This window comes from Nematocida ausubeli (genome assembly GCF_000738915.1).
Source record: "Nematocida ausubeli strain ERTm6 chromosome Unknown supercont2.4, whole genome shotgun sequence".
Lineage (NCBI taxonomy): Eukaryota > Fungi > Microsporidia > Nematocida > Nematocida ausubeli.
Genome location: NW_026515637.1, coordinates 356,181 through 383,509, shown reverse-complemented (window position 1 = coordinate 383,509; position 27,329 = coordinate 356,181). Strand labels below are relative to the sequence as shown.

General features: G+C 39.7%; 12 protein-coding genes across 12 annotated transcripts; 7 read left to right on the top strand and 5 right to left on the bottom strand.

Annotated features, from left to right (window-relative positions):
- Nucleotides 1-503: 503 nt before the first annotated feature.
- On the top strand, nt 504-6,011 carry NESG_01771 (uncharacterized protein; the record flags this gene model as incomplete). The annotated part of the gene is made up of 1 exon (XM_053049392.1): nt 504-6,011. The coding sequence occupies one exon, from the start codon at nt 504-506 to the stop codon at nt 6,009-6,011; it is 5,508 nt and encodes a 1,835-aa protein (XP_052904342.1).
- Nucleotides 6,012-6,379: 368 nt separating this feature from the next.
- NESG_01770 (uncharacterized protein) lies at nt 6,380-6,568 on the bottom strand (the record flags this gene model as incomplete). Its single annotated transcript, XM_053049391.1, has 1 exon — nt 6,380-6,568. One exon carries the CDS (start codon nt 6,566-6,568, stop codon nt 6,380-6,382), a length of 189 nt encoding a protein of 62 aa, XP_052904341.1.
- Nucleotides 6,569-6,612: 44 nt separating this feature from the next.
- Nucleotides 6,613-8,448, top strand: NESG_01769 (uncharacterized protein; the record flags this gene model as incomplete). The annotated part of the gene is made up of 1 exon (XM_053049390.1): nt 6,613-8,448. One exon carries the CDS (start codon nt 6,613-6,615, stop codon nt 8,446-8,448), a length of 1,836 nt encoding a protein of 611 aa, XP_052904340.1.
- A 573-nt stretch (nt 8,449-9,021) lies between these two features.
- NESG_01768 (uncharacterized protein) lies at nt 9,022-11,754 on the bottom strand (the record flags this gene model as incomplete). The annotated part of the gene is made up of 1 exon (XM_053049389.1): nt 9,022-11,754. One exon carries the CDS (start codon nt 11,752-11,754, stop codon nt 9,022-9,024), a length of 2,733 nt encoding a protein of 910 aa, XP_052904339.1.
- A 1,524-nt stretch (nt 11,755-13,278) lies between these two features.
- Nucleotides 13,279-14,871, top strand: NESG_01767 (uncharacterized protein; the record flags this gene model as incomplete). Its single annotated transcript, XM_053049388.1, has 1 exon — nt 13,279-14,871. The coding sequence occupies one exon, from the start codon at nt 13,279-13,281 to the stop codon at nt 14,869-14,871; it is 1,593 nt and encodes a 530-aa protein (XP_052904338.1).
- Nucleotides 14,872-14,905: 34 nt separating this feature from the next.
- On the bottom strand, nt 14,906-16,045 carry NESG_01766 (uncharacterized protein; the record flags this gene model as incomplete). Its single annotated transcript, XM_053049387.1, has 1 exon — nt 14,906-16,045. One exon carries the CDS (start codon nt 16,043-16,045, stop codon nt 14,906-14,908), a length of 1,140 nt encoding a protein of 379 aa, XP_052904337.1.
- A 35-nt stretch (nt 16,046-16,080) lies between these two features.
- Nucleotides 16,081-17,496, top strand: NESG_01765 (uncharacterized protein; the record flags this gene model as incomplete). Its single annotated transcript, XM_053049386.1, has 1 exon — nt 16,081-17,496. One exon carries the CDS (start codon nt 16,081-16,083, stop codon nt 17,494-17,496), a length of 1,416 nt encoding a protein of 471 aa, XP_052904336.1.
- A 458-nt stretch (nt 17,497-17,954) lies between these two features.
- Nucleotides 17,955-19,244, top strand: NESG_01764 (uncharacterized protein; the record flags this gene model as incomplete). Its single annotated transcript, XM_053049385.1, has 1 exon — nt 17,955-19,244. One exon carries the CDS (start codon nt 17,955-17,957, stop codon nt 19,242-19,244), a length of 1,290 nt encoding a protein of 429 aa, XP_052904335.1.
- A 326-nt stretch (nt 19,245-19,570) lies between these two features.
- On the top strand, nt 19,571-21,667 carry NESG_01763 (uncharacterized protein; the record flags this gene model as incomplete). Its single annotated transcript, XM_053049384.1, has 1 exon — nt 19,571-21,667. One exon carries the CDS (start codon nt 19,571-19,573, stop codon nt 21,665-21,667), a length of 2,097 nt encoding a protein of 698 aa, XP_052904334.1.
- A 143-nt stretch (nt 21,668-21,810) lies between these two features.
- Nucleotides 21,811-23,130, bottom strand: NESG_01762 (seryl-tRNA synthetase; the record flags this gene model as incomplete). Its single annotated transcript, XM_053049383.1, has 1 exon — nt 21,811-23,130. The coding sequence occupies one exon, from the start codon at nt 23,128-23,130 to the stop codon at nt 21,811-21,813; it is 1,320 nt and encodes a 439-aa protein (XP_052904333.1).
- A 373-nt stretch (nt 23,131-23,503) lies between these two features.
- On the bottom strand, nt 23,504-25,600 carry NESG_01761 (uncharacterized protein; the record flags this gene model as incomplete). Its single annotated transcript, XM_053049382.1, has 1 exon — nt 23,504-25,600. One exon carries the CDS (start codon nt 25,598-25,600, stop codon nt 23,504-23,506), a length of 2,097 nt encoding a protein of 698 aa, XP_052904332.1.
- Nucleotides 25,601-25,831: 231 nt separating this feature from the next.
- On the top strand, nt 25,832-27,124 carry NESG_01760 (uncharacterized protein; the record flags this gene model as incomplete). Its single annotated transcript, XM_053049381.1, has 1 exon — nt 25,832-27,124. The coding sequence occupies one exon, from the start codon at nt 25,832-25,834 to the stop codon at nt 27,122-27,124; it is 1,293 nt and encodes a 430-aa protein (XP_052904331.1).
- Nucleotides 27,125-27,329: the final 205 nt, after the last annotated feature.

Here is a 27,329-nt window from a genome sequence, read left to right as displayed (position 1 = left end):
TTTAATGGGTTTTATATTGTTAATAGTAGATTTATATGGTAAAAAGTAGATTTTATACGGTTATATTTTGTTATTTCAGATATTTATACGGTTATATTCAGGCTCAAATGGGTTCAAATGAATTCGGGTTATATTCGGGTTTACATTGTTTTATCTGGTTAAAAGTGGTTTTTAATAGTTTTTTGACATATTTCACACTATTTCACACTGTCATATACATCTACTGACTAAATTGCACTATAATTAGTCTATAAATCAAATAATCTCACGTAATCCCAATATAATCAAATAATCTCACACTAGTTAGTCTATCAATCAAATAATCCTATAGTAATCTCAATATAATTTGTCATAATCAAATAATTCCACAGTAATTAGTCTATTAATCATACAATCCCACTACAATTAGTCTATCTACAATTAGTCTCCCAATATATACTATGCACTTGCTTAATTAAATATTATGTCACATAAATTGAATTAATTTCATAAATAAATTAACTATGGTACGTGTTATGCATGAGAATAATGCACTAGATGCATTTATATCTGAATTAGGGGGTACATACGCAGGAAACAGAATATTCATTGGGAATAATTCATTGGCTGCATTTAAGTTTATTATTTCCATGGAGGATTTCTCCTACAGAAGATTTGGTAAAAGTGTCTTTGAATTCTACGGCATAGAAAGACCTTCTGATAGGACAAGTAGAAGCAAATACCTGGATATGCTATCTGGATATATTGAAGTACACACAGAAGACTTACAAGATAGTTTTAAGTCAGCAGATATAATATGCCAAAGTGCCCTTCATTTTAACTGCAAGTTTGTCTGGCCCGGGTGGGGACATGCCTCAGAGGACCCAGACCTACCCAGGGCATGCACTAAGCATAACCTAATATTCATAGGCCCAGATACATCTGCTATGGAATTATTAGGCAGTAAGATATCTGCAAATAAAGTAGCAGATACTGCAGGTATCATGGCTATCCCATGGATAGATATAGTGCACATGGATAAATTGCAGGATTTCTGCGAAAGTGCAGGGTACCCCATCATGGTTAAGTCACCAGAGGGCGGAGGTGGTAAAGGCATAAGAATTGCAAATACACAACAAGAAGTACAGACAGCCATAAAGACAGTACAAGATGAAACTGGCACTAAGGAAGTATTCCTGACTAAATACTTAAGGAATATAAAGCACATTGAACTGCAAATAATAGCAGATAAATATGGCACTGTAGAAGTACTTTCCACTAGAGACTGTACTCTGCAAAGAAGAAACCAGAAGCTCATAGAAGAAGGACCTGCCTTACTAGACAAAAAAAAAGAAGAAGAAATAATTCACAAGGCAAAGAGACTAATAGAAATAGCAAAGTACGAAAATGCATGTACAGTAGAATTCGTATACGACTTGGATGGTGACCAGCTATTCTTCCTGGAGTGTAATCCTAGACTGCAAGTGGAACATACAGTGACAGAATTACTGATAGACAGTAATATATGTGCTGTGCAATGGCTTATATCTTGCGGTGTATCTGTGACTAAGCTTAAAGAGTGCAGTATAATTAAGGAATACACTGGGGACAAGCATGTGGTTGGGGCCAGAATAATTGCAGAGTCAGCAGAGTGTATGTTTATGCCTAGTACTGGGTCTTTGTCTGTTGTATCTTCATTGCCTGCTGGGACTGTAGGATATTTCTCTGTTGATACTGGGTACATAACACCATATAATGACTCACAATTTGGTCATGTATTCGGGATAGGAAGTAGCCGTGAGGAAGCTGTATATGCATTGGACCTGGCCTTGAAGTCTGTTAAAATAACTGGGGAAGTGAAGAATTTAAACCACTTCTTAAGGGATTTAATAAGCACGGATGAATTCCATGAGAACAAGCATACTACAAGGACTGCAGAGAGATTCCTGCAGGAGTGGGTTAAATTATCCGTTGTAGACCCTTTCTTCATTCTTGCCTTCTGTGCTATTTCCGTGCACCGTAAGGAACTGCCTAATATGTCTATGGTATTTCAGGTGGGAGGTGTGCATGTGTCTGCTGATGTATGCAGGATGGATAGTTCTGTATATGGGATAGTTATAAATTCAGGAATATCTGTGATGGAGATACTTTCCTTATGTGATGATAAGTATAGGATTAAGGGCAGGCAGGGAGAGATACACGTAGTATACTTCTCTGAGGCAAAGATGTACACAGAGATACATACATCACAGAAGACAGTCAGATTCATGGGAGGTGCATGTGGGAATGAAGTGCGGGCTACAGTGCCTGGCAGGGTAGTACGCATACTGAAGGAAGGAAGTGTAAAGAAAGATGAAGATTATTTGGAGATTGAGAGCATGAAGAATCTCATACGGATAAAGGCCCCTAAGAGTGGATCTATCTCTTACTCCGTGCAGGTGGGTGAGGTAGTTGAAGTGGGTGATACTCTGGGGAGTATAATTGGGGATGCAGGTGAAGATGAAGTGATTAATTACACGGAAAGAATTACCTTCAGGAATACATCTAAGGACTATACACTGAATATATTCAAAGGATACAGAGTACCAGAAGGACTGCTTCTCTATGATGAGGAGACTATGGCATCTGCACTGCAGGAATTCAGTGCGTATGAAGGTGCAGATGCACCTGCTGCTAATAAGTACATACTGGAGTGCATGGATGTATTACAAGAGAGCAAGAATATAATGAGATTTAAAGAACCTTTGAATATGCTGAAGGAGAGACTGCTTAGGCACGGGGTCAGGCAGGGATCAATTAGTATCCTGCAGAAGATACACAGACTGCATTGTAAGATAGAAGAAGAGATAGTCAGTAGATTAAAGGAATTCAAGGGATTGAAGGGATTGAAGAAAATGAAGGAAGGTAGACAAGAAGAGGGTAGTTTGAGAGATCCTTTGATGGAAGATCAAAAAGATACACTAAGCAAAGATACACTAGAAGGTGATGGTCTAAAGGGTGTCACACTAAAAGACACACCAAAGGATACCACACTAAGCAAAGACCAACAGGAACTGAAAGACAACACACTAAAGGATGAGCAAGAACTGAAGGATGACACACTAAACAAAGATACTCTAAACAAAGACTCTCTAGAAGACACCAAAAATCAAGACACTCTAGAAGACGGTACAAACCAAGATACACTAAACAAAGACAGTGCACTAAGCCAAGACACTCTAAACAAAGACACTCTAAACAAAGATACTCTAGAAGGCGAAGGACAAGACAGTACACTAAAGGATGTCACAATCCAAGAATTCCCAAATATTTCTCTCTCCCCAAATACACTCTCTGATGACAATTTATTAGTGGGGGCCTTTTATGCGGATGAACCGGAAAGGACAGAATTATTGAGGGCCTGGGGGAAGAGAGTATTTGAAGGGAGTGACCTAGAAGTATCACACGTTGAAATTAGTCCAGAATTAGGGTTAGTCACTAAGATATCTGTGAGAGTAGATGGCACTACTAGAATATTTTACTTATTAGAGGCCTTGCATGAAAATATTCCGGATATAAATGAAGCACCAGAAGGGAATATGAGTATTATTTCCTGCTTAAAGGAAGATACTCCTGATTTCACAGTTATTTTCATTAGTGAGGCAGGTGCCTCATATTTATCGCATAGAAATGGTCTTACTGCATGGGATATTGACATATTCCACATGGAAATGGACAGACTGGAATTGCCTTGTGAGATAAAAATGCACTGTAAGAGGCCTGATTATATACTGGGTAGTAGGAAAGTACTGATATATAAGCTGACTGATAGAATAGTCGCATATTCTGGTGTATCTGGGGAAGTGATTAAATCTGGTCTCTCTCCTGTGATAAATGAAGTATTATTTGGGTATGCCTTGACAGGCGCAAATATGCCACTTATATGGTATGTTCATGTGACTGACACAGTGGAATATTCTGATGCCATGATGGTGTACTTTAAAGAAGGCTTACTGACTGAATATGTGCACATGTCTGGGTATAAGTGCATCTGGAAGATAGAAGGAAAATTCCTTAAGGAGGGACAATTTCACGTGCAGTTAAATAATGAGAAGGGCTTCCCAGAAGTGTATATGGAAATAATGGGGGCACAAATATTCTACAGAATAGGTGCATACACTGTGCAGTCTAGTAGATATACGGATGTATCTGTGGATGAATTTCTGCCTGAATATTACAGCCAGGAGATGCTGCAGGCATCACGTACTAAGGCTAGATCACTTGGTACTATATGCATATACGATGCAGCCTTGTTATTGAGCATTTTCATGAAAGATATTTCTGGTGATGTGAAAGTGACACGGATTGAGAACAAGAAGGAGGCAGCCATATTTGGGTGGAGATTTACAAGTGATGGGTTTGACTTTATCTTCCTAGGGAATGATATAACTGTGAAAAATGGGGCATTCTCAATCGATGAAGGAAATTACTTCTCAGAATGTGCTCGTCTGGCGGGTGTCCATAAAATACCTTTTGTTTATGTCTCTAGTAATTCTGGCGCAAAAATAGAAGTACTTGAAGTGATAAAGAGTCTTATAAAGTATGATAATACTTTGGACGTAGTGTATATGGAGAAGGATAAATATGAGGCACTCAAGGACAAGGAAATAGTTGAAGTCTTGGAGAGAGAGATCAATGGAAGGAATGTCTTTGAAATAACTGAAATTATGGGAAATTATGGAATGGGAGTGGAGAACCTGTCGTACTCAGCACAAATAGCCAAGGATATGGCAAGACTGTATAAATCTGTCCCTACAATGACTTATGTCACGGGGCGTGCAGTGGGAATTGGTGCATACTTAGCAAGCATTGGGGGCAGAACAATCCAGAAGATAGATGCACCCATTATCCTCACAGGATATAATGCGCTTAATAGTCTATTACAGAAGGAAATATATAAAAATAACCTGGAAATAGGCGGTCCTTCAATTTTAGCCAAGAATGGGGTAGTGCACAAGAAAGTGGACTCTGATGCGTCTGGGATTTATCAGGTCCTAAGGTGGCTGATGTACCTGAGAACTGGGAAAGTGCAGAGTGAACAGTCACAGACTGAACAAGTACAGACTGAAGAATGTGAGAAAATGCAGAGTGAACAAGTACACAGTGAACAATCACAGACTGAACAAGTACACACTGAAGAATCTGAACAAGTGCAGAGTAAACCCAAAACCAGTGAATCTGAAAACTCACAGACTGAAAAATTGCAAAGTGAAGAACAGACTGACCTGCAAGTAGAGTCATTCACAGCAGAAGAAGTAGTTGATTACATCTCGGATATAAATGGGTTTACAGAATATCTGGAGGACTGGGCCCCTAATGTGCGCATAGGCAGGAGTGTAGTAGGGAATATTCCATGTGGAATTATATTCCCCAGGACGGGAAGTGTGCACAGGTCACTCCCTGCCCCGGAGGCAGTTAATTCTGGGTTTGTGCCAAGTTCTGTTGTGCAGACCCTTTGGACAGAGAATGTGCTTCTTTCAGAGTCTGCAAAGAAGATTGCGCACGCCATTCAGAGCTTCAGCCTGGAGTCTCTTCCGATTATAATCCTTCTTAATTGGAAGGGGTTCTCTGCTGGTCATTTAGACATGTTTAATGGCGTACTCCAAAATGGCTCTGAAATAGTTAGGAGCATGGAAGACTCTGACTCAAAAATATTCACATATTTACCACCGAAGGCAGAGCTAAGGGGAGGGTCTTGGGTTGTTTTTGACAAGAAAATAGGAAACAAAATTAAATCAGCAGCACACCCTACAGCTAAAGGGAGTGTCATACATCCAGATGGATTATCCAAAATAAAATGCAAGCAAGAAGAGCTTGCTGCTATACTGGAAGAGTCGCAGATTCCATTCTCTAAAATCGATGCATCAAAGCTTGCACAAAGATTCTGTGATCTGCACGACTCTTCCAAGAGGATGATTAAAATGCATGTGATTGATGAGATAATCAACGTGTCCGAATTGCGTGCTGCAATAATTGAATACTTCATGGAATAAATATTTGTTCGTTAAATTCGGGTTATATCGGGGTATATTGGGTTATATTGTATATAATACTGTATATAGGAGTGGTTTATGTCTGGTTTGTGAATATATAAGGGTGTTGTGAATATAACCGTATATAGGTGTGTTTTGTGAATATAATAGGCATAACTGAGTATTTTGTGAATATATAAGTATTTTGTGAATATAACTGTATATACCCCCAATACCTTAATACCCTCAAATTCCTGGCAGCAAAATCCAAAATACTTCAAATACACTGGGATACACCCAGAATGCACAAGATACAACTAAAATAACTCGAATTGAATAGCCCAATTATCATGCAGCCTTGAATATACGTACACTTCAATTTATTTTGGTTACTTCTCCCACATGCAGTCAAAGTCATGCAGGGAACTCTTCATTGTCAGCCCGAATAACTGCACCCTCTTTCTTTCTGGGAGAAGTGTCTTATTTCCTTGGATTATCGTAGGACTCTCAATTGGGGCCCACTCTATTTTCCCAAGTGGCCTCTCTGCACACCTTTCTAAGTGCCTCAGATTAAACATGCTGCAAATAAAAAGAAGAAGATTTAATGCAAATTTTTATGGTTATGAAGCACATAAAGAGCATATTCGGGATTGAACATGTGGAAGTATCTGGGAACTTATACTGCAACAAAACACTGAAAGTGTCAGATGCCAGCATAAACATCGTAAATGAAAAGAATCTGCAAGTAATTTCAGGAGACGTAGTCTTTGACTTCCTGTGCTCAGACATCTCATATATTGACTTCTACAAGACAGATAGCAAGGAGACTTCCGTGTACTTCTTTGTCAAAGGGGAGAAATGGTCTTTTGTCTTCCGGAAGAATCTGCCCAGGACGATAGTGCAGTTCTACGGGAAGGTACTGAATATTCAGCCACAAATCAATGGCTGGGAGATATTATACGCAAATGACTCTGTCTGCTTGAAGGGCTACAACCAAAAGATAGAGCAGTACGAAGTACTTCACAGCTCTGTCAGCATACGACTACTCAAGATAGAAAGCAGCATTGTACTACGGGTATACAAGGAGTACGATATAATCAGGAAGGGAGACCTGCTGCAAAGCTACTCAGATTTCTATGTGGACCAGGAGACACACAGTTTCTCGTGGAGTGTAAGTACAGCAGGCAGTGAGATGGAGGTGTACAGGATAATATTCAGCTCACTCCCATCTTTGTTCTCATTCATCTCTTCCTTTGTGAATGCAACGACAAAAGATGAAGTAGAGTACCTGGAGAAGATGGAGATTGATAATTACATGAATGACACAAGCAGTGCAGAAGAAGAAAGCGAGACAGAAGAAGAGAGCGAGTCATCTGACACTAAGATCATCCTGGAAAGAAAGAAGAAAAACAAAGAAAAGCAGAAATACAAGCAGACATCAGGAAATATATTTGGGGGACGGGATAAAGAAAGAAACAGAGCCCTGGCTGTCACAGAAGAGAATACATTTGTCTCAAGGGGCTCTGCCATAGGGATATTCAAAAATGAGGAGGAAGATATTAGCTACAAGGGAACCATCCATGCTATCCTTAGGAAGGGCGAGAATATAACACCTGATAAGATGGCTGTGGCTAAGGACAGCAATGCCTTGATTGTCTCTGACTTGAACAAAAAGGAAATGATGTACAAGATTGACCTGAACACAGAGAAGGTGGCAGAAGTATGGGACACAAAGGACGAACTAAAAGACTTCTTCTCGTCTGCCAAGGATGAAAAGGGAGCCCCCTTGAGTAATGAGTTTGTTGGGGTCTCAAAGAATAGACTCTTTAAAATTGACCCAAGAGCACCCTCCCTGATCGAAGGAAAGTCGTACAGCACGAATACTAAGTTTACTTCTGGTGACTCCACACGGGATGGGTACTTTGCACTGGGCTCAGAGACTGGTGATATAAGAATGTACGACTCCCTGGATAAAAGAGCAAAGACACTTCTGCCTGGGCTGGGAGATTCTGTGATAGGTGTATTCATATCGCCCAGTGGGAAGTACCTGGTGGGCACGTGCAAGTCGTACCTTATGCTGATTGTCACTGAGGCAGCAGGAACAAGCGGCTTCAAAAAGAGCCTGGGCCAGAATAAGCCCGTGCCAAAGAAGCTTATTGTAAGGCCAGAGCACCTGCACTACTTCAATGGGGAAGTAAACTTCACTAATGCCAGTATAAGTACAGATAAAAATGAAAAGTACGTTATTGTCAGTACAGGAGAGTGGATACTTGTATGGGACATGGAAAAGGTCCTAAAGGGGCATGTATTCAACTACCAAATTAAAAAGAATGATCATAAGGTTGTCTCAAATAGCTTCATCCCAGGGGACAGTAATAAGATTGTCGTGGCTATGGATGATGAAATGGCAATGATCAATCGCCTCTCCTTGAAGAAGCCCAGAAACCCAAATAAATAAATGCACATTTTAGTACACAAAGCATCCAGACCATTGCATCCACTGCATGCGGCGTGTCCAAGAGGGCATATACCACCTAAAGCATATAGAATATGATGGAGCAGGGTTTTATTCGTATTTTTGTGAATTTATACGGCACTATTTCTTGCTGTAATTATGATGATCCGGTATACTATAGTCTTTTTTAAAAAATTCCGGTTATATCAATTGTTTTACTGGATTTCTCTATAAAGAAGCCTGTTTACAGCTGAGTTTTCTCTTAAATATAAATATTACACTTTATTTTTCTTTCAGCATGAAATTTATTTGCTGTCGTCTATAGTACAAGTTTGTTACGGTATGAATTTAAATAATTTTAATAAACCCTATATGAAAGGATTTTTACATATATTTTATAAACCATATATTAAGACAGCTGATTATACTGCAGTATAAAGCCTGCAGAACCACATATTCCTGTATATTAACCTATAAGCAAGCAGAACCCCTTATTTCCCATGGGCCAATAGATACAGTCTTGTAAAGAAAGTTACTAGTTATTAAATTATTGACTAGAGAAGGGGTTTTACATTCCTAGAACATGGGAAAACACCCTGTTTTCTTTGTTTTAATGAACTTCCTCAAATATGACACTAATCCATTATATTTCTTTATACTTTTTCTGTCATCCTTTGAGCAAAAAAGAGTCTTATTTTCTTTTAAAACACTTAGACTCTTTTCAAAATACTCTGCAGGTCCCGATATTCCTTCTTCAAAGACAAGTGGCTTTGGATAATTATCAAAGAGTATAAAGTCGTAAACTATCTTGATAGATTCTAATGAGAACCCACCAACACCCGAGCTTACATGGATAAACCAAAGAAGATATACATAGTTTAAATTGTAGTCTTTCGTAGATTCTTTGAGAATGGATTGAATTTCTACTAGTCTATCCACTCTCTCCTTAGATACAATATGTTCAAATAGATGCGTTCGGGTTATACAATATACTCCTGAATATTCCATCCTTGTATTATTCGCAGTTGCTTTAATATAGTTGCATATGGCTTTTAATGCTGCAGGCGCTGGAAGATTTGCTAGAGTAGTGTATGTATACACTTTTGCTATATTTGCCCAAATAGCATCTTCTTTTGGGATATTCTCTGATGGCTTAAATCCAAGCTTTGGATAGAATTTCTGCCAGCTTGCATGAAGGGGGAAGTGTTTTAGCATCGTATATCTTGTGCTAGGGTCATTGAGCGGAACACTTCCTAAAATGTTTGCAGTAAAACGTGTTAAAGGGTTTGCTGGGAGTACCTCCTTATCTATTGTACTGTCTATAAAACTATTTATAATAAGGCCTTTAATCTCATTGGAAACAAGCTTTTCTAATAAGAATATTTTATATATGCCTTCAGATCCCTCCTGTATAACTGGATATAAGACTTTCTTAAGTTTCTTTGAAAAGTCTGCTTTGTTAAAAAATAAAGCATCTAATTCTGTACTAACGTAATGATCTGCGATGTACCCTACATAGCAGTCTACATCACTGTAAGTGTTTTTTACCTCTTCACACTTTTCTTTAACTTTTGCAGAGCTATTTCCAAAAGATCGAAAAAGACTAAGAGTAGCATGCCCTTGGCTTATATCCAAAGAGATTCCATTCTTTTCCCCATCAAAATTGTAAGTAATAACAATTTGAGCTAAAATATCTGCCTTTCCGCTTGACCTCTTTCCAAGTGTCATTTGGTTGCACTTTACTTCCACATTCTTATTCAGTGACAAAGACCTAATAATCGATTCTATCTTATCTGCAATATAAACTTCCTGCTTATAATTTAATTTTCCTGCTTTATCTGCTGATTCTATATATTCAACTAGTTCTAATGTTTCTGCTTTTTGTCCTGTTATTTCTGCTATAGCAAGAAGTATATTTCCAACCCCCGAGATAAGTTCGTTTTTTGCCTTTTTGTAGTCAATCCTGTCATTCTTTAAGCACGCAACAACTCTGCACCATTTCTTATGCATTTCAAAGCTTGTTGCCTCTTTTGGCTTAGAATACTTTTCAAAGAAGTCTCTTAGCTCTTTGCTTACTCCCTCTCCCATGTGGCTTGTTTGGTACTCTCCGGTGTTTTGGTTGTATGCCAGGCAGCAGAACAGTCCAAGCAGAGCTGTTTCTACACAGTCACTGTAGTATAATGCATGGCTTTTCTCAAAGCCCAACTTGTCTAGTTTGCAACGTGGCACTCTAGTATACCGCGGCAGCTGACTATCATTGTAGAAGGGAAAATTGGCATTTTCATTTATAGCCTGAACAAGGCCATAGAATGATTCAATGTATTTTTTGTTTTCGCTAAGTGTATCTTTTGCTAGAAAGAGCTCATCGAATATTCTGCCCTTTTTACCCTTCTTCTTAGTCTGCTTTGGGTTCTCCTTTTCAGCTACTTGATCAACCAGCAGTTCATGCACTGCATTCACAAAACTCACATAATTCTCTGCTGTATCAATGAACTCATATATGTACGTCTGTATAAGGAAGGCTGCATTGTTCAGAAACCTTCCACTCTCAAACTCTTCTTTCGTGGCTGGCATTGCAAACTCACCTCCTCTCTTTAGCAGTGGATTGTCTCTGCACTGCATATAGAACTTGATAATTCCAGCTGCCTCACTTTGGTAGATGCTCTCACTGTGCTCATTAGTAACTGGATCTATACCTGCAGTATGCATTTCTACATCTACAAACACTTTCTCTTTGCATGTTTTACTTTTTATGACAAGCCTCTTTTTTTCTCCCGCATGGTCTACATTTATTTTAATGTCAACGCCCTCTGAAAGAAGAAGAAGTGCTGCAAGAATATATTTAGCATCCTTCTTAATGTTTTCTGCTCTTAGGAAATTTGTAAGTGCATTTGGCCTGCCTGCCTCAATGGAAAGGTCTCCGTCTATTGAGGGAAACATCTTTATCAGCTGCGCGTGATATATACTAAGATACTTGCTGTCTGGAGTCTTTGTATCCAAGTCTTTGTATACTCTGTCATTCACTGGTGTTCTTGTAAATTTGTATTCTTGTCTGCCCGTGCTGGATATTCCTTCCTTGCTCAGTTCATAGTCTGTATCTATTTCAGAAGAATAAAATCGCTTGTTGTACATGTATCCGCTTCTATTTCCAATATATCCACGCAGCAGATTCAACGGGCCTTTCGGGTTAATAACCACATCCTGCTTCTCGCCAACTAGAGTCTCACTCACTGTCTTTATGTCTTTCATATTGATTCTTGCAAGAATACTTTGCATTATCACTAGGCTTAGAAGTAGTCTGCTGATCATTCTTTGTAAATCGAAAAAAGATTTCTTGCCTTTCATCACTCTTAGCATCCGTTATTTCTATTTATAAATAAATCACTTTATCTGCTTTCCTATAGGTCACTTGCATATATAATAAGCCAATACACCGAGGCTGCTTTGTGTTTTAACTGGTCTAGTGATTTAATTGACTTATCCTGTATGCATACTAAAATACCCAGTGGCCATCTTTATTCTATTCTTCTGTGCAGTAAGCTGAAAAATAGAAAACACTCTGGCAAGCATTTTTATAAAAACAAATTGAACTACCCAGTACAGACCTTATTTAATAAGTTCTTTATGTATTTATTGTCTGATTTAAATTACTCTGTATAATGTTCTCAAAAGAGAAGAGCATTTTAGCCTGGAAATAGTAGTATAGAATAAATAAAGCTGAAAAGTAGTGATTTTATTACAAAAAGCATCTAATACGTGCCTGTAACAGATAATAAATGCACTTTCTGACTGCATGCGCTGCACTTTCTTAATTACATAGTTAACAGGATCTGCTATTATGGTGTATTTTTATAGCAGATTAGTTATTATAAAAATACACATAAATACATCATATAGCACAAGAAAATGATATATCAAAGTGCCTTCTAATATGCATCTATTTTATTCTGGCTGTGCATGTTTATACATCTGTATATCTTTCCTTTCTGTTATTTTTATTTCTTTAAATTTGCAAAGCCTTCACAGGAAATGCACAATATGTACATATTAGAATATTATCCATAAAACAATCCCAAGTAATTTCGCATAAATATTTACATAAATAAAAGTCGGGCGGCAAGAAACCGGGAAAATTCCCGGGCAAAATCCACTTTACCCTTTGTGGCTAATTGGTTTTTAAAAGTCTATTTATACAAAAATGTCCAGTATAAAAATTTAAAATGGAAGAGACGTTATTCATACTGACAATAATGACGGTAATAACAGCAATTTCGTATGCACACATGCAAAAATGCATAGGAGAAGATAAGCCACTCAGGTATGCACCCAAAAAACAAAAGGCTTCTTTGTTTTCATACCCAGCACCTTTACAAATGTATACATAAGCAACCCATAACCTAAATAGAAATAAACCAGAATATTCAAGGCGTCTAAATATAACAAGAAGCATAAAAATGCATTTGTCTTTTAATTAAATTATAGAAAGCCACTTCACATGTCATTCATGCAATGGAGCAGCTAATAGAAGCACTTTGCACTAGTTCGTATCTTATTTCCTAATAACCAAAATATTATACGGGTGTATTTCATCCATTTTATTTCTCTTCTTTACAAGCAAACAATCCCCTATGAAAATACTCAAATTATTGCAAATTAAAGACAAAAATACTCCCTTTTTAGAACATATAAGCTTAAACAGATATACGTATATCTATATAATCTGGGAATAATGAAGATACTTAGTGCACATTCACAGGCATTTCTGAAGGAAATTTCAAAAAGTAACTTGCAGGTGCATGGATTATATATTCGTAATTAAAATAATTTTAAGAGATGCGTAGAGCCACCATGGCAGGCGTGCCAGCCAGAAATTCAATTTCAGGAGAAGCCAGTCGATTAACACTTAGTGAAGACCCAAGAAAGAGACAAAGAAACCCAAGAGACAAAGGACACCAGGAAGAAAATATAAATGCAATCACAAACTTCCTTGCGTCAACAGAATATGACAGGCCCTTTTCTTATTCCCTTCTAAGCAACCCATCCTTAAAGGACTTTCAGTCTATTTTCAGACACATTCAGTCATTCATTGACCCAACCATAGAATTCACCAAGAAATTTGAAGAGGAGGTGCCTTTCTTCTTACGAGCAATCAAGTACCCATACACATCAGAGATTAATAGAAGCCAGCTGATTGCAATTACGCCGCACACATGGCCAGTTCTTCTGTCTATGCTTGGGTGGCTTGTGAAAATAGTCAATAGCACGTACGAGCTGATGAATATTCCATCGATTGAGGAAGAGTCAAAGAGCATTTTCTACGAGTTTTTGTATAAGGAGTATGCAAACTATATGGAGGGCAGAGACAGCAATGATTTGGAGGAGGCAGTAGAGAGGGAGATAGCTCTAAAGAATAAAGAAAGAATAGGAATAGCAGAAGAGAAGAAAGAGTATCTGAGAAGACTCAAGGGGGAAATAAAGAATGAAAGCACGCAGGATCTGGAGGATGCAAAGGAGAAGCAGAGGCAGGCCCAAATTGACTTGGAGAAGATCATTAGTCTAAGGAAGACGCAGGAGGTAAAGAACAAAAACTACAAAAAATCACATGAGGAAGTGCTCCGGGCGTACAGAAAGCTAAAAGACGAGTCAGCACAGCTTCTGCAAAGAAAGCACGAGCTAGAAGAGGAGATAAAGATGCAGCCAATCAAGCCAGAAGATGTGCAAGAGATGACATACGAGCGAGATCAGCTAATAAAGTCGCTGGAGGAGATAAAGAGATCGAAGACAATTCTGATCCGGGAGATAGACATCAAAAATCAAATGATAAAAACCCAGGTGGAAGAGTTTGAGAGTATTCTGGCAGACATTAAAAAGATTCGGACAGGCATGGATATATCAATTGAAATTAAAAGAACAAAGACAGCAACAGATCTCCTAGAGTACGAGGAATATTCTGTTGAGGGGAATATTCTAATGCACGAAGGTGCAGCAAAGGAAAGGCTTGAGAGGCTTCAGCACGAGATTGAGAAGATAGAAGCAGATGCAGAGCAAGAAAAGGAAAGAAATATTCTCTTAACAGAAACACACAGTGCTCTTTCAGATGAAATAGAGCAGAAAGAAGAAAGAGTGAAAGTTCATGCGCAGGTCTACATAGAAAAGAAAGAGGCAACAGAAGAGGAATATAAAATGACAGTGGGCCGGGTAGACAAAGCAGAAACTGAATTGTTAAAGATACAGACAGAAGGGGACAACGGGCTCTTCCAAAGCGAGCAGGTCCTGGAGAGAATAAAAATCAGGAAGGGAAGGGTTTTAAGTAAAATTGCTGTAGAAGAGGCAGAAACACAAAAAATAACGGCAATTGTGGCAGCAAACATTCAAAGCCTGAAGGAAAGAGTGGAAGAAGCAAAAACCACACTGGAGCTACCGTGATGGTCACAAAATAAATGCATATTTACGACAGAGGTTACTTTTTATTAACTCTACCAGCACGGAAGTGGAGAATGTCTCCATCTACTACGGGGTAGTCTCTTCCCTTCATTCGGCACAGGCCCTTGGCCTTAAGCTCCTGCTCACTTCCGTGCTCTATTATGTCATTGTACGTCATTACATCTACCGCAACAAAGCCTGTTCTAAAGTCTGTATGAATGACTGCTCCTGCATCTGGTGCTAGAGTGCCTTCTCTAATGGTCCAGCAGCGCACTTCTTCAGGGCCGCATGTGAAGAACGTGCTAAGATCAAGGGTCTTATATCCTGCTGTGATGGCTTTGTCCAGGTACTCGGTAGACTCCTCTATTGGAATGCTTGCACACACTAGAATGCAAGGTGCATCCGGGTCTGTCTCCATCAGGTGCTTCTTCAGCTTCACTGCCAAAGAAGTGGGCTTTTTCTGTCTGTACTTATCTGCGCTTATGTTAGCCAGATAGACCACATTCTTTGCAGTTATTAGGTTCAACGGCTTGAGCATCTTTATCTCGTCAGAGGTAAAGTCAATGAACCGGGCATCCTTTCCTGCCTCCAGACCAGAAACCAGCTTCTCCAGACCCTCCATGTATATCTTGAAGTACTTATCGGAGGGCTTTGACCTAAGCTCCTTTTTCGCCATTTCAAGCCTTTTCTTTGCGTCTGTTAAGTCCTTCAGGCGGAGCTCCTCTCTAATCACCATGCAGTCTCTGACAGGATCAACTACGTCATCTACGTGCGCAATGGAATCGTCATTAAAGCACCTTACAACGTGAAAGATTCCATCCACCTGTCTAATGTTCTCTAGGAAACTATTTCCCATACCAAGCCCTTCTGAGGCGCCCTTTACTAGCCCAGCAATGTCAAACACTGTGAGGTAGGCAGGGGTTGTTTTCTTTGGCTTGAATATTTTGCATAGGTCATCAAACCTCTTATCCTTTATGCACACCTTTGCCTCGGATGGGTCAATTGTGCAGAAGGCGTAGTTGGATGCTGGCACCTGGAGGCCTGTCATGGAATTAAAGAGAGAAGACTTTCCTACATTTGGAAGCCCTACAATTCCCATGGTAAGGTTATGCGTGTTTGTTCTTCCAAATTTTACAACTGGCTTTTGCGCTGCTTCTTTTTTCTTTTGTGCGTTCATTTCTGCAACTTATTCTACAAATTTTTTATATTTTTATGCTTCTACCGCAGGCTGCCGAAAGACTTTTGCAAACTCTGACTAAGTACAGCAGCATGATAGGCCAGGAAAAGCTTGTTTTGCCAGATCTGGAGATTGCCGAGAGAAAGGGCCACTGCCAGGAGCTGATAGAAGAGATTGACAAAGAGCTATCAATTGAGCCACTGAGTCTTCTCAAGCAAATAGAGGAGATTTTGGAAGATATTCACAAAAAGTGTGTCAGCACCGAAACTGCAGAAGAAGAGAGCATTCTCCCGGAGCAAACAACAATTCTTATTCAGTCCCAGTCCAAGAAGAGGTTTGTTCTGTCAAAGAATATTCCTCGGCCCCAAATAAACTTTAAAAGCAGGAAAGACACGTACGCAATGAAGTCTGAAGGGTTTTGTTTTTCAAAGCAAGCGAAAAGCGCAGAGAGCACATCAGCAGCAAGAGATAGTGCGCAGCAGAGGGAGGGAGGCCTGCCAGGTGCAAAGGAAATGGAAGTGCAATCAGATGTCTTAAAGCAGGCGTACAATGCATTAAAGAATGTTGACTCTGCTGCAGACATAACCCCGATTATTTACTACATAAAAACAGAAGAGGAGTGCGAAATGGCAAACTCGCATATTATGCAAGAGAAGATCATTGGGGTCGACATAAAGACACATAAATTTAGAAGCTACAGCGGATTCACTTGCTACATCCAGGTGGCAACTCTTGAAAGCGTATACATATTTGACATGATAGAGCTAAGAAACCACTCCAAGCTGCTTACCTTCTGGAGTGAGCCGTCAATTGTCAAAGTATTCTATAAAGCGTCAGAGAAGATTGCCTGGCTAAGAAAGGACCTGCAGTACACAGTGGTCTCTTACATTGATCTGCTAAGCCTGCATGGATACCCAGAAGAGCCTATCAGAAATCTAGGCAGGGCAGTATTCTATTCAACAGGAAGGCAGGTCAGAAAGAAGTTGCAGCTCATGGACTGGAGGTACAAGCCGGTTTCAGACGAAATGTATACAGATCTGACAGAACAAGTTGGATACCTTCTACTTGCAGCAGCAGGCATGATCAGCAGGTGCACAGAGAAGGAGTTTGTGTCCGGATATAAATATGGAGTGGAGGCAGTCCAGGAGCCTCTTACACCAGAAGAGTTTCTGCTTGCTAAGGGGATAGAGCCAACAGAGTCGCTTGTAAAAATAGTTATGCTCAGGGACTTCATAGCAAAACAAGAAGATGAAAGTCCACAGTTCCTCATGACAGACAGACAGCTGGTTAGATTTATAAAAGAGCAGCCCTCCTCACCAGAGCAAATATTCTCTCTCTTCAAGAAAATCAGCCCTCTTTTTAAGGCAAATATGAACAACTTCGTAAATCTGCTGCACTCAAAGCACAAGTCATCTTCATTTAACATGACAGCCTTGAAAGATAGATCGTAAATAAACACTCCTGCCTTTCAAAATCTATCTTATAGAAATCTAAGAGAACCCTTCTTTTAGCCACCTTGAAACACACAGGCACATCTATATTTCCTTTATTTTAACTGCATGCTTGCATGTCTTTGTTTGCATCTTATTATTTTTCTGATTCTGCAGCACACATGCATGGCCTGAATAACCCGATATAACCCGAATATCATGGCACTGCGTGATAGAAGCTTCTGCCCCAAGAAGTGCACAAAACTCAAGTACCGGAAATCCAGACATAAGTACTACACATAGTAACTAAACGCCAGCATAGCCTGATATAACACGAATATAACCCGAATTAGGTATAGGATAATCATATGCTGCTATCTACCAAATATTTTCATTTTTTGTTTGGATTATATCTTAGCTACATGTGTAATATCTTGGTTTTCACGTATAGTATTTCTAATTATTTTTTTAATTTGTTTATGCATGTGGAAAAGGCCTCTCAGATTCAAAAACTAAAAAACACTTGCCCATGGGTGATTTATTATGCAATTGCAACTGTAAATTTTGCTGCATCTGTGTATTCTGATTGCTGCAGCTGCACTCCATTCGGCATACTCTCAAATCCTTTAGTGATTTTTACTATTATTACAATGTTTGTGTTCTTTTCTGTGTACATTCAATCCCCTCCCTCTGTGATAGCACACACAAGGCCAGTGAGCAACATAATTCTAGTCAGATTTCTTATGCTTATAGTTCTTTGTAATGCAATTGTGCTAGGATCTATCATATACATGTGTCTAGCTGGGAAGTACTACACCATGCTGTTTTTTTCGTGCTTGTTGATTCAAATTGGCATATACTCTGAGTACATTCTAAAGATAGTTTCAGCCCGGGTGTCAAGGCTTCCAGTGGAGAACTACATTCTGTCCATATCAATAGAGATGGAAATGGATGAGCGAGACATGACATTCTATGACTTTCATCTTCTCTTCTACGCTGCAAACTTTCTTTTCATCTTTTTCACCTCTGTGATTGTGTTCTTCTGCGTGCACCCAGTTAGCATGACATACACATCCTTTTTCATTAAGAATCTGTACTGTTTGGTTACTTACTACTGCGGGCTGTACACATTTATGTCTGCCTGCGTGGTCACCTTCTATTTGAAGATTAATTCAGGCTCACAAAGCTTCTATCGCTTGATAACAAAGCTAGTTGTGAAAAATATCGGTGTCATAGTGTTTATGGCAGTTATAAATCCGGTATCTGCAGTGTGCGAGTTTTTCGTAAAAATACTTTCCATAAGCACCATGCTAGAGAGCCTTTTAAGTGATATAGGAAATAGATTCTTCAAGAACATAATATTTTATAGAAAGATAGGAATATCCTCCATAGTAGCAATGTCCACTCTTCTGGAGAAGGAACCGCATGAGGTTGTTGCGTTTATTAAAGAAATAGAAGGGAACAGTGACTATCCGTATATAAGCTCATTTAGCACTACACACAGTGGGCAAACAACAGAAAAACTATCCACATCTATTATTTTTTTTGTTCTGCTGCCGCTTTTAATAGCTACTGCCTTTACCACACAATATGCAGATGGCTTTGAAGGATATATTAAGATGCTTATATCACTAGGATGGGTTACGTATGCCACTGCATGTGTCTGGTACATATATTCTGAGTCTCTGTACTATGCAGCTTTGCTTTCAAATATTCAAGGGAGCCCACAAGGAAAGAAGTGGATAAATGCATATCTGAATACGCTATAACTAAAGATAAAGCAGCAAGCTACCACATTTTCAGGATCCAGAATAAAAGCAGTAAGTTCAAGATAAAGAAATACAGTATGGATTTTCACTCTACAAGAACAAAGACTTAATGTAAAGAAAAAGAGTATGGTGCTGACTGCACTTTAAAGATACAATAAATACGCATTTCTATACAGAATTATTGCACTATTCAGGCAATGCTTTGTAATGCGCAGTTGAGTGGCTTTTCTGTGTGATTGTGTAGTCTGCATAATTGCTAGTGGACAGCAAATTTAGACAGAAAGCCCTGTAGTAACGCATTTAAACTATTCTTTTATTATTTTTATATGAAGGGAAGACTATCTTGGCTTGACATCAGAGCGGGGGTAAATGAGCTTGAGAAGATCAATGGATGCCACATAAAAACAGTGTACAGCACAAGCAAAAAGGCAATTCTTATTAAATTCAGCAACAAAGACCAGCTGCTGATAGACCCACCAAGTAAGTTCCATTTGACACACAAGAGCTATGAGAAGGTCAATTTGACCCCACTTGCACTTTATTTGCGCCGGGAAATAAGCAACTATCGGGTTGAGAAGATTACGCAGTTAGGGTTTGACAGGGTGGCTGTTATAAAGATACGGTCTGGAAAGGGGTGCAGACTGCTTATTGTGGAGATGTATGCGAATGGAAATATAATCCTGACAGATGAAGAACTGAACATTATAAATCTGCTGAGGCCAGTTGAGCACTTGGGAATAGTAAAGGAGGGAGTGTATCCCGTGAATCAGCCAGAGCTTACGTTAGACATAGATAGGTTTTGCTATGTGAAAGGAGACACGTTAAAGAAAAAGATCTCTAACTTTCTGTCGCTTTCAGGGCGTGTGGTAGATGATGTAATTGCAGATATGTCTGTTGTGTTCAGGGAAAAGCTAGGGATGGATACTCCTCTGCAGCTGGCACTCATAGAGAAAGAGATAGAAAATAAGTCCACTGAATTCATAGAGGTATTTAACCACTTCTTTACAGAAGTCTTTAATAAGCTGACAAGTGTTGGGGACTACGGTGTGGTGTACTATGATGGAGAGAAGCCAACTATGTTTTCGCCGTGGAAAGAGAAGTATCCCAATCCCGGGCAGAAAATACAAGAGTTTGAAGGGTTTGGGGCTGCCATGGATGCAGTGTTTAATGTGCAGGAGATAACAGAGACAGCCTCCCAAAAGAAGCAGAGGAAAATAAGAGAGGCACAGGAAAGGGATCTGCATAAGAAGATTGAAGAAATGACAATTCTGAAGGACAAGGCAGAGCTTCTTTCAGAAAATCAGACAGAGGTAAAGAATGTCATTTCAGTGATTGAGGCAGCAAATGCAGCAAGCCTCTCTGAAAAGGAGTTTGAGAGATTCAGAGAAACAGAAAAAGATACGAACCCGACTGCGCAGATCATCAAAAAGGTCAACTTTGGGAATAAAACAGTCGATCTGACACTGGACAAAAAAGCAGTCTCCATTGACTATACAAAGTCAATATTCGAGCAGATTAACATGCTCTACCAAAAGGCAAAGAAAATAGAAGAAAAGCTTAAGAAAACAAGAAAGGCTTTGGATGAGAGCAAGCATAAAGAAGTTGAGATAGCAAGTAAGGTCGAGAAAATTGAAAAGATTGAGAGAAATCCCTTCTGGTTTGAGAAGTTCAGATGGTTTATCACAAAAGACTCAGACCTCATTATAGCAGGAAGAGACTCAAAGCAGAATGAAATTCTAGTTAAAAAGTATCTGCTGGATACAGACTATTACTTCCACGCAGATATCAGGGGAGGGTCAAGTGTAATCGTTGGGGAGCATGCAACGGATCACACAAAAGAGATTGCAGCCTCAATGGCCATGCACCTCTCCAAGGCATGGGAGAATAATCTTATCACAGAGGTGTATTGCGTGCGGGGTGATCAGGTCAGTAAAACAGCGCCTGCAGGTGAGTACTTAACACACGGAAGCTTCATGATCACAGGCAAGAAAGAGTTCTACCATCCAACCAGGCTAGAGTACGGGTTTTCGCTGATATACAAGATAGAAGACGAAGAGATAACTATATCTGATGACAACAGAAAGGTAACAGGTTTTACAGCTGATCCCCAGGAGGAGGAGGCAGTTGAGTATGCAATTCCTGTTGTGGGCCCGTATAAATATCTTGCTGGAAAGAAGTGCAGACTTCTTCCTGGATCTTCCAAGAAGGGCATGGTCATAAAAGAGCTCCTTGCAATTGCTGAGCTGGAGAGACCTTCCTTCCGGAAATACATCAAAAACATCACAGATAAAGAGATGGAGCTAACAGTCATAGGGAACTCAAAGCTTTCCCATGCAGAGGTTGTAAAGAGAGGAGACAAGTCACTATTTGCTCGCAAAGTGAAAACAAAGAAAAACAAAAACAAGCCAGTAGACAGCGACTAACTTATAATAAAGCCCTAGCATAATATAACGATAAGCTATTTACTTGAAAACATAATATCTGAATAACCCGAATTTGTATTTTGGCTTCTTCACTGCCATGCTTGCTTTCAGCTGCTTTTCCTTGCACGCAGTCAGCCTGCAGACTACTCTCGAACAAAGGGAATGAAGGACTCGCCAACGTATGGCACTAGAACTTCAGGAACAATCAGGCCTCCTTCTGTTTGATAGTTCTCTACCAGACAGCAAAGAGTTCTTTGGATAGCACAGAGGGTTCCATTCAGCATGTGAACAAACTGTTTCTCTTCAGTGCTTTCGTTTGGCCGGTATCGCACATTCAGATCTCTGCTCTGGTAGTCTGTGCAGTTAGAGCATGAAACTAGCTCTCTATATCTCTGGGAGGCAGGGAAGAGAGCCTCCAGATCATACTTGATTGCAGCTGCATTATTTAAAGCACCAGACACAATTGACACAACTCTGTAGGAAAGTCCCAGCGAGTCATAGAATGCCTTTGATCTGTCAACCATCTTATTGAACTCATTTTCACTTTCCTCTGGGGATGTAATCAAAAACTGCTCGATCTTTTCAAACTGATGGACTCGGAATATTCCTCTGTTGTCTTTTCCGTGCGCACCTGCCTCCTTTCTGAAGCACGTTGAGTACCCGCAGTACTTGATTGGGAGCTCTGACTCCTTCAGCCACTCTCCTTCATGCTGGGCAGAGAGAGGCTGCTCAGAGGTTGCTATTAGATAGAGGTCGTTGGTTCCATCTATTTTGTACAGCTGGTCGTCAAAGTCGCTTAGCTGTGATGTTTTCTTCATGGACTCTCTACTCATCATAAAAGGCGTCTGTATCAGAGTATAGTCGCTTTTACGCAGGAAGTCCATTGCATACCGAATAAGACTCTGTGTAAGCACCACACCAGCTCCTCTTAAAAAGTATCCTCTGTGCCCTGCTATTTTTGTGCCTCTTTCTGTGTCCACAACCCCCAGCTTATCAAGCACTTGGTCGTACGAAAGAAGTTCCTTTGGCCAGAACTCTTTGTCTCTTTTCTCAGTCTGCGTGATAACTGGGTTGTTGTCCTCGTCATCATGAATGAAGACACTCTTGTCCAGAATGTTTCCTATTTCTCTGGCCACATTGTTTGTTTCCTCTTCTTTTATGTTTAGCTCCACTGCGCATGCTGCCTTCTTCCCCTTCACCTCTGCTATCTTTGCCAAAAGTTCCTCTTTGTTTTTCTTCTCTTCTGGAGTTTCTTCTTTTTTGACCTTGAAGTACTTCATTGTTTCTCGCGTGAGGTTATTCATTTCTTTATTCAGCTGCTCCATAGTATATCTTATTTTTATTCTTTCTTCTATCATATCTACCACTTTTGCAGCCCTTTCTGTTCCTCGGAATCTGTTGGACTCACTCTCCATGACCAATTTCCGTGTGTCTTTATTTCTGAGCAGGCTTAAGTCAATCATAAAAAATTTAAAATATGCTGTAATTTATAGCTAGTACTCACTGCTGACTGCTTTTGAAATATCTAGTCTATAATTCTCTAAGAGAGATGGGTGCTATATACTGCATAATGTGGCTAATCTTCTAAATAAATTAGTAACCTTGTGGTGCATAAAATATATGAGTGTGCTGTCTGCCTATGGATGTATCTGTGTAAAGTAAATTTACAGAAGTCCCTCATTATTCTGTGCTGCATATTATTTAAACTTGTATGGCTGCTGTCTATACGCAATTTCAGCTAGATATACAGGCTTATTGTGATTATAGATATATAGCTGCAATAAAACTAGCAAACATATAGATGCTTGCATGCTTAAATAGAAAGTATTCTTTATTTTATACAGTGCTCTGTGCTTTCTGCTCCATGTATGAACAGCCAGCAGAAATAATACCTTTTTGAATAATTTCCAAAGGAATGTGTCTTCGTGTGAACTTTGGCTCAGGGTCCCTGAAGTTGCACAGATACTCGATTCTGAATGTGACTACAGTGGTCTGCGACTTTGTTTCATAATCCTGTATGCCGATGCGCTTCTTGCTGTCGAGCTCCTTTCTCTTCAATATATTTATTATCTTCTCCTTGATCTCATCCAGCTTCTCAATGGATATTTCATCCTTTATTATAAACACCACTAGCTCTGTCTGTATATCACTTCTCCGTATGTTAAAGATTGACTCTTTTATCAGCTCTTTGTTTGGAATGTAGCACACAGTGCCTCCCTTCGAGGTGAATGTGCTATACATAAGGTCTATTCTGAGAACAGTGAATTCATTATCCTTCAGAAGTACTTTATCCCCAACATCAAAGGCATGCTCGTGCAGCAAAAAGATGAAGTTATTAAAGACATCCTTAATAATGTCAGCGAACAGCCATCCTGAACTCATAAGCAGAGGCACAAAACCAGCAAGAGTCTTCACTGGGTCATACCCAATAAAGGGCGTACTGATCATAAGAGTAAGAATAAGGGCAATTACCTGCAGAATATTGTCCAGGGCCCCAAGTATCTTGTCTCTGTCATACAGGGTTCTTTTCAAGTCTATTTTCTCGCCGTACACTGAAGTTGCCATATCCAAAAGGCTTTTTCCAGTGATGACAGAATTTCCATTGATTTCCTTTACATACTCATGCTCTTCCAAGTATTTCCAAATATCCATCCACTGCGTATTAAAGGCCTCTCTTATATTGTCAATTGTGATGTGCAGATTCAGCCGCGGGTCTGATGCGCCTTGGGACGAATTTGAAGCATCTTCTGAGATCTCTCCTGGAGACACTCTTGATAAAATCTCATACACAATCTCCTCGCACTGCACTTTTGACTTTATCTTGAAGTCTGGAAAGTGCACCAAAAAGGTGTTTGTAATCTCAATGCCTTCCAGCATCTCTGATCCTAGATCACTTCCTCCTCTTACATTTATTGCCTGTGAGTACTGGGCAAGCCTTCTGAGTATTGATGTCTTCAGATTGACGTCCCCAATTCTTCCAGAGAATACGTTATTTCCGCAGTACGCAACAGCAAGCTTTAGGCAAAACTTCTCCAGAATGAAAAACATAAGCAAAAAGGATGCACACACAGAGTATCCGCCCAGCCTTCCATACCCACGCACTTCCATTTTAGTCAAAGAGTACTCCTCCATGAATATGTTACAGTAAATGACTGCAGAGATACTCACGCCAAGCAGCGCAATAATCTGTTTTATATCATCAATGATGAACAGAATGATCTTCCCATCGCTGCTTATCTTGTGATTGATAATGTCGCAGATCATTGCATATATGAACACAACCCGATTCGCGATCAGATATATCACAACATAACTCAAAAACACAGCACACAGAAACAGCCCAAGCTTGAAGTTAATCTGAGAGGCTGTTATTCCACTGTACTTAGAAATTGGCTTAAAAATATTTGGCACATGGGATTTCTCTATAAGAAGAACTGCACATGGCCATACCATAATTGCAAAGCACCCAACTATAAGATACGAGAGAGTGGCTAGATAGAAGTAGAAACCAGACATACTTGTCTCAATGTACGCAAGGATGTTAAAAAAAGAAAATTGCTCTTTGCTATCAAGATCGTCCAAAACCTTTCTTTTGTTGCGCTTGCTCCTTTCCTTCTTCAGTTTGTTTTCTTCTTTCACTGCCTCAAGTATTTCTTCCCCATGGGTTATTTGATGCGTTGAGTCGTCATCACTTTTCTCAGAGTCTTCATCTATCTTTGTGTCTCGCCCCTGTGCAGGCTTTGTCACCAGCTTCTTTAACTGCTGACCTGGCTTTTCCAGAATATTAGAAACATCTTTGTTCTCATCTTCCTTGCTATCCATAAAGGGGCAGCCTGATACTATTTTTATATTGCCATGGGAAAAAATAATGCTTTCAATTGGACATTTCTCTTTTTTCAATTGGTTATTTCTCTCCAAATAGACGAATAGCATGCTTCAATTCTACACATCACCAATTACGTCTGTGTCTTGTCAGCCAGTGGATATCTTTCTTTTTCTTTTTGACTTCATGCACCTACACTCTCTTTTAAAATAGTTAGTTTACGGCTTCTCTCAGATACCCTTCATAGGGCGGGCTGCAAGAATTTCTATCGGAACATGCCACTTCAGAGTTAGTGCATAGAAACATAACGGAGGCGCATAAAATTTTTACAAGTTAGTTTTATGCCAGAAGAAAAAAAGACATTTGCAGAGTACACGCTTGACACCTCGCTTGTTGAGGCACTTGCTAAAAAGGGAATTACCCAGCCAACAGAGATACAGAAGCTCATGCTCACCAATCTAGTCAACAGGCAGAGTATCTTGGCAATATCAAACACAGGAACAGGGAAAACACTAGCATATTTGCTGCCTATTATGCACACTTTGTTGCAGGACGACAAATACTTCTATGCTATGGTTATTCTTCCAACAAGAGAGTTATCACAGCAGGTGCATGCCGTTCTCGCGGATATTGGGGCAGAGATAGGTCTTCGTACTAGCCTGCTTATAGGAGCAACGGATCTGCTTAGCCAAGGGAAAAGTCTGGCAGCCAGGCCGCATATTGTCATTGGTACTCCAGGAAGAATTAACCACCACCTGCGGAACACCAAAGGAATATCTGTCTCCTCGTTCAAATATCTTGTGTTAGATGAATGCGACAGGCTTTTAGACAACGACTTTGATGGGGACATAAACAACATACTGGAGATGATATCCCCAAAGTACACATTCCTTTTCAGTGCCACCTTAACAAAACGTGTTAATGCCTTTAAGGAAAAGAGAATGAATAATCCTTTGCTGTACAACGTGCAGAAAGATGAAGGTATTCCAGAGAACATCTTGCAGCAATACATCTATCTTCCGCAGAAGTATAAGGAGATGTACTTATACAGTATTGTGCACAACCTTGGGTCTAGAAAGTGCATTGTTTTTGTTAAGACGTGCATCACGGCAGAGAGAATAGAAAGAATCCTTCGATTCCTTGGAGAGTCTGTCTGCAGCATCCATGGAAACAAAACTCAGGATATCAGGACTGAAACGATAGAGATGTTTAGGAGAGGAAAGCACTCAATTCTTATATCAACTGACGTAGTAGCTAGAGGAATGGATATGGATGGCATCAAAGTCATTATAAACTATGATATGCCAGATGGCCACAAGGAATACATTCACAGAATTGGGCGCACAGGGCGTGCAGGTGAAGTAGGGAGCTCTATTACACTTGTTACGCAGTATGATGTGGATGATTTTAGAAAGCTAGAGGTCAAGCTGAACAAGAAAATGGATGAATATTCTGTGTCAAGTGAGCTGATATACAGCCTAGTTGATAGTGTTGATCAGGCCAAACGAGAGGCTGCTATGGATATGAAGGAAGAAGGCGTGGGAAAGAAGATCAAAGAGTTTAAAAAGGGAAAACAGGGAACGAAATCTGCAAAGAAGGATCATGGAAGAGACCGAAAGTCAAAATCAAAGTAAGTAGAGAGAGCTAAACGATCTGCATCTCTCACATATTTATAGCATTAGTATTTAAGCGCACAGGAAATAAAGCCAAATATAAACAAGCACACCCTCATAAGCCTTTCTTTTTCTTCTTGTATGCATACATATATGGACAATATATGCAAATTCAACATGTCAATTTATATACAGAAGTATGCATATTTCCGCAGCAGCATGCACT